The following is a 10,626-nucleotide window of genomic DNA, read 5'->3' as shown; positions in this document are numbered from 1 at the left end:
TACCTACAATCTACCTATCCACTTGATCTATCTATCTATCTGCATGAAATTTAAGAGGGTGTATCTCCCCTCCCTCCGGGAAGGCGGTGTCCTTCCTCAGAGTATTCAGGAAAGCCCTCATAAGAAGATACACTTGGTCGCCCCCCGCATAGAACTGTTTTCAACCCTTGCAAGAGCACCTTTTCAACCCAGTTATCTTCTTCGTCTTCTTTGATGCTTTACTCTGTCATAGGGGGGGCCGTCCGTTCTCCTCTTAGTTCATTACCTGTAATGTCGAGAGAGAAGATTTTGTTTTGCTATGGAGAAGTCCGAGAAGTTGAGGTGTCAGTTTGGTAAGCTGAAGCTTCCGTATGCTCCCCCATACACTTGGTTGAAGCAACTGAAGAAAAAGACCCTCGGCACGACGGTGACCATCCGCTGCAAAAGAATTCCGCACGAAAACATCCATGTAGAGACCTCAGACATATAGACATACATATCTATCTTTAATCTATCTATGTGCCTGAGTGGTATATATATCTCAGGTACCGGTAGCAGCACACATACCTCTACACGCAGATTCTGCGTACACGGACATCGATACACAGGTACCTCCAGAAGGTATAAATGGGTCCGTACGTGTCTGAATATGTATGTCCCTATGTATGTATGTATATGTATGTGTATGTATGTGTATGTATATACTTCACGAGTGGCAGTCCCCATCCTCTCCCATCCGACACTGACTTGAGTTTTTTCTAAAGAGAAGAGACTGCATGCAAATCTTGGTGCAGGCATGAAGCCTCAGGAGATTCCGAAGTTGCCAATTCTCTCTATCTACAGAAAGGAGGACGAATCGACGAGCTTCCCTCTTTTTCCTCTCTTACCGGCACACCATAGACGATCAACAAAGACAAGTTCAAGTTCTTCAACATATCTCAATTCTCTTGCTAGTTGAAGCAAAGGCCTCCATTTCGCTGCCGCCGCTTCTCTTGTTCTTCTTTCTACTCTATTGTCTTCTCTTCCTCTTCCTCTTTCGTCTCGACCAGCTCCTTCCTGCCCTATCATGGGCCGGCCTCTAAAAGAAGCCGCTTGTAGGGAATCATTTCTTCTCTCTCCAAGAGGAAAACTGTCTCTTTCTCTTTCTTCTTGTTCTTCTTCTTCTTCTTCGTCACGTGCCTGACGTAGCAAGCGTCCTTCTCCCACTCTCTCAGAGCGATCCAAGACACCCCGTGAAGTGTCACGAAGAGAAAGGCAAGGATGAAGATTCATCCACCCTCCATTCACATGAGTCGTGGAAGGAGAGCATGCAGAAGAAGCAGAAGAGAAAGAAGAAGAATCATGAGTAGGAAAACTGTGAGAGAGGTTTTCATTCACCGAGAGAGAATTGGCCTCGGCTTCAGCTAGAGCAATAGCGGCACTATCCTGTGGAAGCTCATCAACTTCAAGTAAGAAACAACATGACTTCGATCCTGGGAAGTAACAGGTATCCATGAGGTGTCTATACACCTCAGGTCTTCTCCCTAAAGTCAGATTTTGTAAATGTGGAAACACTAAACGTTCTTTTCTTGTTCTTTTCTTCTTCATTTCACCCTCTTCTCTTCTCATCGTCTGATACTTTTCGGAAGAAGGGAAAGAAAAAGAAGAAGATGAAAAAGAAGACACATTTCTCTGTCGACATGGATCCTCTTCTCGTTTTTCTTGGACTTGACACCGTTCCTTTTTCATCTGTTGTTCTTCTTCTTCTTCCCTTTCTTCTTGCGTCACTTGATCAGCTAGCTTATCAACAGCTACATGCAACTTCTTTAAGGAGAGCTGATTCTGATCTAATAGAGTTGAAAGCTTCATCCACGATAAAGAAGACAAGGGGGGTTCAATCTTCATTGTATCCTCCTCTTTATCTCTCCTTCTCTTCACAAATTCTTCATGAACTCCACGATGAATCTCCCTTGTACTCCTCTCTTGTTGCTGCTCTTGCATGCGATTTCTCTCTCCTCTTTCATGATATTCTCGAGATAGGAAGCAAGGCCCCTGCTGACCCACATCGACACAACTTGCGTTCTTCTTCTTCGTAGTCTCCTTCTTCTTCTTCTCCTCCTCCTCCTCCCTACCACCCCTGCAACTCGGAGTGTCAAGACCTCCTCCTATGCATGAGGAGAGTCCATGAAGACTCTGAGTATGCCTGGGACCTTTGCTATACGAGAAAAATGGAGAAGGGAGAAAATCTCCTCTCTCGTGCCTAGCAGGAAAAGATATAGACGAAGAAGAAGACGAAGAAGAAGAAGAAGCACGTTCACGTAGAGAGACAGACGGGTGGTGATCCGGAGTGTTTCTAATACGGATGGTAGAATCGATGAAGAGAGGAGCAGCAGTCTCTGAGGTTCCTGTTCGTCCTTCTCGATGTCTTCCTCTTGTCTCTTCTTCTCTTTCTTCTCTGACTATAGAAGGAGAGGGGACGGTAGACACAGCTGCAGATTCTTCAACGATAAGAGCTTCAAGATGTCGCAACCGAGAGAGAACCCGAAGAAAAGATCTAGCTCGGCCTTTCTCTTCGCTTTCGTCATCCGATTCAAGAGATGAAGAAGATACACAAAAATCTTCTCTCCTCTCAGCCAAAGGGAGAGAAGGAATGAGAGAAAGATCAGAATGGGATAGATCCGTAGAGCCATGAAGCCGTGAGAAAGAACAAGAAGAAGATGAACGACAACCCCCAGCGACAGTTGAAGAGAAGGATGCGTCATGTTCCCTTCGAGACGTGGAGAAGATCTTCTTTCGTTCTTTTGATGTGAAGAAAGAAAGAGGAAAAAGAGCTCGAGATTCCTCTAACTCAAAACACGGAAGAGAAGAAGAAGAAGAAAGAGTCTCTGCAAAAGAACCTGGAAAAGAAAAGAGCTTTCTTCTTTCTTTCTTTGCCAACTTCTCTGAATCTGATACTCTGTCTTCTTGTTTCGAGCTTCTATCGTCTATGATGCATGCACGTCTCTCCCGGGGCCGTCTTGCAGATGAAACATCCTCGTGATAAGGACAAAGAGAAAGGACCAAGGAAGATGAATGAAAGATCGTCTTCTCAATCGACGAGGGAGAAGTAGAAGTCGGCTGTAAATAGAGCAGCAAGCTTGTTCCCATTCTTTTCATTTGCATGAGGCACTTATTCGGGAGAAGCACCATGATAGATCCATGTGGAGATCGAGGTAAACACAGATATAAAGGAGATGTAGACTCCTTTATATCATCTTGAAGAGATATATCATATAGTTGCTTCATGTGTATATCAAGGCAGTGAAGAGGATGAGAAGATAAGGAGACAGGAAATAGACTACTTTCATGTAAAGAGTTCTTGAAAGAAAGAAGCGAAGACGAAGATCGAGATTCCTTTGTCTCAGGGTGGTCTACGTCTCCTTCCTGTATCCTTCTTCTTCTTCTGGTACCGTGCTTCTCATCGAGATCTGTAGGTAGAACAGATGAAGAAGGCAAAGATAAAGAAAGAGAAGAGCCCATGACGGTGTACTTCTTCTCTCTTTCTCTGTCGTTACACTCCTTCGCAGCATCCTGATCAAGCAACCAAAGCTCTTCCTCCCTGTCTGTCGAAATTTTCCTACACAGTGATGTAGAAGAAGAAGAAGAAAGAGGAAGAGAAGGAGAAGAAGAAAGACATGCACTCGAACAAGAAGACGAAGATGAAGAGACCTCGTGGCTCGTATCGGCATTCTTCCACGTCTCTGGAGAAGATCGACGCCGACCACGATGAGGCTGAAAGGAGAGGGGAAGCACAGGAAGACCCCTCCACCACCTTCTTCTTCTTATCTTCTCTTGAAGAGATGAGACGAAAACAGGATAGACAAGATTCTCACTATCCAAACTATGGCTTCCCCTCCACCACTGAGAAGGAAAAAGAAAGGACAAGGCGGATGAAGTTAAGGAGGATGAAGGCTCTTCTGTCTTGTTGCTGATCTGAGTTGTCTTAAGCAATTCTCTCCTTCTTCTTCTCCTGCTACTACTACTACTGCTGCAGTGTCTTCTCTTGTCTTCAGGCGAGAAAGGCGTTTTTCTCTTCTGCACTTCTTCTTCTTTTCCCCTCTCTGTAGATGGAGAAGGAGTTGAAAAGGGGACAACTTTCTCCCTTGGTTGACATAGATAACGATGAAAAGAAGAAGAGAATGAAGGGAGAGGGACTGTGTTTCTTCTTTCTTTTAGAGTAGATAATTGCTCTTGGTTCGGGTGTACAGGCACCTTGGGTGATGGAGGAAGAGAAGAAAAAGCTCGCCTCAGTCTTCTTCTTCTTGTACAGTCTCTCAATGTATCCAGCCTTCTCATCCACTTCTTCTCACTCTTCTCTTCTCCTTCTCTCATACCTCTTCCTTCTTCTTTCTCCAGGGTGCACGCAGACTTCCATTCCTTGATGACTCTGTCTGTACTCGTCACCACCGTACAGGGAGGAGAAGAAGACGGCGAGAAAGAAGAAGAAGAGTGATCGAGATAAGAAGATAGAACTCGGCTAGAATAGGGACAAGAAGATGATAGAAGGTCACTGCGATGATGGAGATGATCGAAATGATGCCGAGGACAGAAGAAAGAAGAAGACAAAGACGTCCGTCTCGTCTCCTTGTCATTCCATTTCTTCTTCTCATCTTGCTCTTCTCTCCATTCATCCTTCCCTCTATACGAACAGAATCGAAGAGACGATCGTCTATTGATGGCTCTCCCACCTACTCCATTCGAGAGACGCTGTTGACTGCTACGGCTATTGCTACTACTTCCTTCATCTTCTTTTTCTCCTCCCGCCTTTACATCTTCTGTCCCTTTCCTCTCTTCTTCATCTCTCTCTTCCTCTCCGTCTCTAAGGCCACTCCTTCCTTCTCCACTGAAAGAGTTGAAGGCTCTCATCGTTGATCTTCTTCTTCTTCTCCGTCCTCTCTCCTCTTGACTGCCATGCTCTCCCAGCCTTTCTTCTTCTTCGCCTCTCTGCTGGTGGCTTGTCTCTTCATACACTTCTTTCTTCTCTCCCCCTTCCTCACCTGAACGCATGCGCGACTCTGAAGGAACAGACGTAGAAGAACAACTCCAACAGAAAGAAGAAGAAGAGTGAGAAGAGCAAGAACGATGTCTTTCAGAAAGGTCGCCTCTTTCTTCTCCTGCTAAGACTCCCCCCCTGTGGCGGCTATGAATGACAGCAGCCACAGCAAGAGCTTCCTGCGCCAAAGTAGGAGAAGGAGAATAGAAAGAAAACGTTCCTCTCTCCCTTTGTTTCAAATCTCTATCATGGGGATTCTGCATAGAATTGGCACAAGAAAGATCTCTCCAGCTACCCCCACCTTGTCGTATCTCCTCGGCTTCATAGAGAAACTCTTCCCCATTGTCATATCTGGTACTCTCTCTTATCCTATTACAGCTATCAGCCTTTCTCGGACTCCTCGCTCTATATTCAGGTGTACATGCTGTCGCTATGGCGAGTCTTCTTAGGCCTCTATGTGAGAAACAACGACTCCAGGAGAGACTTCTTTCAACTGTCTTCTCGAGAGGAAAGAGAGGGGTCATGAGAGAAAGAAAAGGATGCGATTGCTGAAAAGAAAGATGATCTACACGTGACGATGAAGAGGGAAAAGAAGGAACGAGCTTCTCTCCATAGGGACTCGAGATAGATGACGCTGAAGCACCAGGAAGAGAGCTTCTCCAAGAAGGAAGAATCTTTCTCTCAGCGGCTGATCTAGAGGAGAATGAATGACGTAGGCGGGGTGAGGCTACAGATGAAGAAGAGAAAGAAGAGGAAGAACGGAATGCAACTGTGTTGTGCATGGTCTTTTCTCTTCTTTTTATCGTTGGATGGGGGGATAGGGTGCTCGTCTTCACATCCATAGCCGAGTGAGGAGGTAAAGAAGAATCGAAGTCATTATGAGAAACGTTCGAGACCTTAAGATGTCTCAAGCAAGATGCGTCATCTCTCACGGGATCTTCGCTTCTCCTCCCTGTCAACGATGAAGCTGAGGGTTTCCGCATACAACCTACTTGATAGAAACCGCCAATCTGCCCCTCTTCTTCTTCTCTATCGGCATATTCCATAGCATTCCTAGGATGAGGAGTGGAGAGAGAAAGAGATCTTCTTCCTCTCCGGCAGGAAGAAGAAGACGCCAAAGAAGAAGAAGAACATCGATCCAGCCAGCTATCTCTCGAGGAATTCTGTGGAGATTGGGGGCTGCTAAGAGCCTCTTTTCGAGAAGAAGGAAAGCCCACTCTATAGCCATCAGTCCCCCAGTCATCGTCACCACCGCTCCTTCTACTCCAGCAGCTGAAGCCTGAGATTTTGTCTCTTCTTCTTGTTCTTCCCCCCTTCTCATTCGTCTCTTCTCTTTGGAGTGAAAGAGAAGGAGAGCCTCTCCGACCTGAGTCGTTTTTGGAGACTTTGTCGCTCTTCTCCTCGGCATGGAAGAAAATGCCTTTTCTACTCAGCTTCATGAGAGAAGTATCTGTAGGATGGTCCGCACATGCGGGGGGATCTCTAGGATCCTCAACCCTTCTAGTAGGACTTCTGATTCTTCTTCCTTCATTCTCGATCGGACCCTGTCTTAGTAAATGACTACGATCTATAGGAAAGACGTTCTCACGAGGTTCATTACAAGGAAGGAGAGACAAGGATGCAAAAGAGGAAGAAAGATGCTGTGCTTCGTTCCTGTCCGCGTCTCTAATGACGAGGTGGTCATGACGATGAGTCGAAGAGGAAGAGGAGGAAGACATTCCTCTTCTGAAAACTTCATTTGAGAAAGAATTCGGTCGATTCTTCTCTTGAAGAACTTTGATCTTCTTCTTCGTAGTATTGTTAAGATGAGTAGTCGATCCAGGAGGACGTTGGCGAATGATGACCTCAAGATGCCGTACACCGAAGGATGTGTTGATATCCGGGTGTATATACAGCTCTTTACATGTAAGTGCTAAGCGACATATATCATCTAAGAGTAAAAACTGTAAGAGAAGGGATATCACGGTACTCGGGAAAGTAAAGAGAGGAGAGAAGAAGACAGCTTCTTCATCCTTCTTATTCTCCATCGTTAGCATTGTTGAACTTCCTTCCTTCTCTTCTTCTTCATCTTCATATTCTTCTCTCCAGTCTCTCTCTATCTCTCTTATTCTTCCTACATCATGGCGAGAAGATCTTCTCCTTCTTCCTCTTCTCATTCTGGCAACAACCGCCCCGTCTTCCCCCCATCTCCAGCCATGTCCTGGGAAACTCTCCTTCTCCTTCTTCTTCTCCTTGTGCTTCTCACACACACAAGAAGAAGAAGGAGCTGTCCCTTCTGAACCAGAAGAAGAAAGAGTCTCCTCTAAGGCAAAAGAAGAGGAAGAGGAAGAGCAACCAAAGGAAGGAGTTGAAGAGAGAAAGGCGATCAAGGGATCCTTTTCCTCCTTGTCTCTATGATGCTTGAAGAGACGAAGAATGGCTCCTCTTTCTATACAGCTGCAGTCGCCTCTGTCTTCCCTTCCTTCAACAAGAAAGAAGGGAGTTGTCCGGCCCCTCTGATCAGGTGTCGAGGCCGACTTACCAGAACGTTCTTCTTCTATTGAAGAAAGAAGACCCACAGGGTGCTGAATCAGCCCTTCTCTCTGCATCTTGTCGGGCTCTCCTCTGAAGAAGTTCTCATCCTTTCTATTCCATAACGCTAAGCCGTCATAGTTGCCTTCGAGATAGACAGGCTGTTGTCTCTTCCCTTGCAAGATCATCTTCTTCTCTCCTCCCTCATGCTCTCTTGAGTTTGCGGGTACCTCCGCGGTCTCTTTCTCTTCATGTCTACCTCTATCTCTTCCGTCGTCGTTCCTTTTAACGGGGATTCTAGAGCCTTCTTCACAAGATGTCTTCTCTCTTATTCCGACCACTATACTCCTCTTCTTTCTCTCTGTATGATGGTGATCTTCTTCTTTCTTCTCCTCGAGTCTTTCTTCTTCTCTTCTCCTTCCTTCGGTCTTCAATTGATCTCTTGCGTCTTCTTCTTTCTCTTTCTCCTTCTTCTCTTTCTCTCCATGATACACCAAGGGAACACCGCCGTAGAAGTCAGGCACCTTTCTCTCTCTACCATCCTTCGTATTCTCCTCTTCTTCCGCTTCTTCTTTACCTTTCCCTTCACTGCTGTCTAACAGAGAGAAGCGTGTCTCTTCGCCTCTTTCTTTCTCTAAAGCAACAGAAAAATTTGCTGAAGGGCAGTAAGACACTCCTGTCGAAAGAAGAAGAAGAGGACCTTGGTCTCTCCTTCTCTGCTGTGGAGAGGCAAGATCATCTGTGTCTTCCTCATTCTCCTCTTCTATCAGAGAAATCTCTCCATCCTCTGCATTGTTGATAGAGGAGAGACGTCGACTGGAATGAGGGGGATCCAAAGCTTCTCTAGAATGGGGGGGAAATGAGAGACAAGAGGCATGAAATGAGGCAGATGCTGAAGAAGAACAAGAGGAGACACACGAGACGTTCAAAGCATTTGGAATAGGAGATCCATTGCGGAGAAGAGACAAAGGAGAAAGAGAGAAGTTGTCGATGGTCCTACGTCTCTTCCTTTCTAGAGGGAGAAAACTTAAAGGCGACGTTTGGTCAGCATCATCGCTGCCGTGAGATAAGGAGGAAGAAGACGACGAAGAGGCAGAGGAGGAGCAAGAAGAAGAGAAGAAAGAAGAAGAGATAGAAGGCATTCTCGCAAGAGGCGAGAAGCACACACGCAAGTCTGTGAACAATAGAAAGATACCACCCCCACCCTCAGTAGAGTAAGAGTAGCCCTTCTAACAGCAGTCGTCTTCGTCAGGCCTTCCCAAGAGACTGAAGAGGAAGGCAAGGAGTTACCTAGACAACAGGAGGGATGAAAGAAGGAAAGGAGTGAATGCAAAGAGAGAGAGAAAGAAAGATAAAGAAAACCTTCCCCGAGTTGATCCTCACTTAACCCTGCCACTGTCTACCACCCCCCCCAGCACGCACTAGACTCTTCTTTGACTTCTCGGCCTTCCACGTCCTTCTCCTCCTTCTCATGCAATAGACGAACAGAAGAAGAAGAAGATGCCCTCTCACGGGGGCCGGACCAGCAATGTCTGATTTTTCCTTCTTCTATCTCTTTCCTTTCTTTTCTTTTCTTCATTCACTTGGTGCCTTTGAAAGAAAGAATAACGGCCATAAAGAGAGATAAAAGAGAAAGAAAGATGAGATGTCGACACGAGAAAAAGATCCCCCCCCCTGCTGAGCTCCGATGATAAGGCCGAGAGGTGACGAAGAAGAACTCCTCCTTCTCCTGACCGTCTCAATGAAACATGTAGACAGCTAGCTATCAGCCAGAAGCTAGGGATAGGAAGATGGCTTTTTCGAGCTGTCTTGAGAGGAATCTCTCTTTCATGCGGGGTTAAGATAGAAGTGAGAGAAAGGCATTTTCCATGTGAAGAACGTTGACAAAAGATTCAAGGAAACCAAGAAAATGAAGAAGTCAAGACCAAAAAGAGAAAGAAAAAGAAAGAAGGAGAGACGAGTGAGAGAGCGAATTGCATGAATGAAGTCTCGGACATGGTCGTCATTTGCTGCACTTGGGCCGAAAAAGAGCCGTCGTGTATCTATGTAGGGATATGGCTGAATAGGCGTGACTATGTAAGCTCATATATATATATATATATAGGGACGGAGATAATAGATGTATGTACAGAGAATCTCATCTCTTGGCGCATGCACCTGTTAAGTTATCCTTCTTTCATGAAGAGATGAATGTTCTGCATTTGCATTGTTTCTGCAAGAAAAGAACTCTACGACTCCTAGTAAGTCGAAATGACGAAACCCTCGCTGGGACAGTAAGGAAGGAGGAAGCCTCTTCTCTATTCTCTTCGATAGTCGAATGAGAAAGAAAGACAATCTCCCTGTTGACAAAGAGAGAGATAAGAAGAAACATAAGGAGAAGAAGAAGAAGATAACTACAACCCTCTTGGTCACCTTACAGCTTCTGTCTCAATCGTCGTCATTCCCTATACCGGAAGAACTGAAATAAGTCCTCCTAAATCCCCCTAGAAGAGATGTAAAGGAGACACACATAGATTCACATCATCCATCTACCTTTCTGTCCACCGCTCTATCTAACTATCCTCGATATCTTTCTCTATCTCTACAGGAATATAGACACGTATCGCCATACACACAGCCTCGAGATGCCCTGCAGAAGAAACGGATGATGCCGATACCACCTCTCTACCTATCTATTGATCTTTCATCTATCCATCCTTGATGTATCTACCTATCTATCTCTATGCAGCCTTCTCTCCTTTGAGACAGAGGGAGGGGAGGAGAGAGAGAAGAGAAGCGACAGACACTGTACGTTATCTGCGAAGAGAAAGAGGAAACTTTGTCTCTCTCTCTTTCGTTCTTAAAAGAAGAGAAAGAAAGAAAAGAAAGACTGAAGAAGCTTGTACAAGTAGGTGACAAGAATGAAAGAACAACCTGCTGAGAAAGAAAGAATGGACGAGAGCGCGTTCTCTTTACATGTCATCCATCAAGAAGTAAAAAAGAACCTAGAGAAACAAGGATGAAGAAGAAAATGGGTCCTAGGGGACCCTAATAGCCGCAGCGAGCCGCTCGACCGTAGCCCTCGAGCGGTCGCCAGGAAATCCGAAGCGGATCCCCACCGCTTAAAAGGAAGGAATGTGCTAGAA

The 10,626-nt window shown here is 45.6% G+C and overlaps 1 protein-coding gene across 1 annotated transcript; it reads right to left on the bottom strand.

Annotated features, from left to right (window-relative positions):
• Positions 1–268: 268 nt before the first annotated feature.
• Positions 269–10,491, bottom strand: CSUI_010807 (f-box domain-containing protein; the record flags this gene model as incomplete). Its single annotated transcript, XM_068070908.1, has 2 exons — positions 867–10,491; positions 269–417 (listed from the first exon to the last, which is right to left on the bottom strand). Coding segments are annotated over exons 1-2 (7,926 nt in total), but the record flags the coding sequence as incomplete, so codon positions are not given.
• Between the last annotated feature and the right edge of the window lie 135 nt (positions 10,492–10,626).

The sequence above is a fragment of the Cystoisospora suis genome (genome assembly GCF_002600585.1).
Source record: "Cystoisospora suis strain Wien I chromosome Unknown contig_8405, whole genome shotgun sequence".
Classification (NCBI taxonomy): Eukaryota; Apicomplexa; class Conoidasida; order Eucoccidiorida; family Sarcocystidae; genus Cystoisospora; species Cystoisospora suis.
Note: the sequence above shows the minus strand (reverse complement) of the source record. Positions and strands in the feature narration are given on the sequence as shown.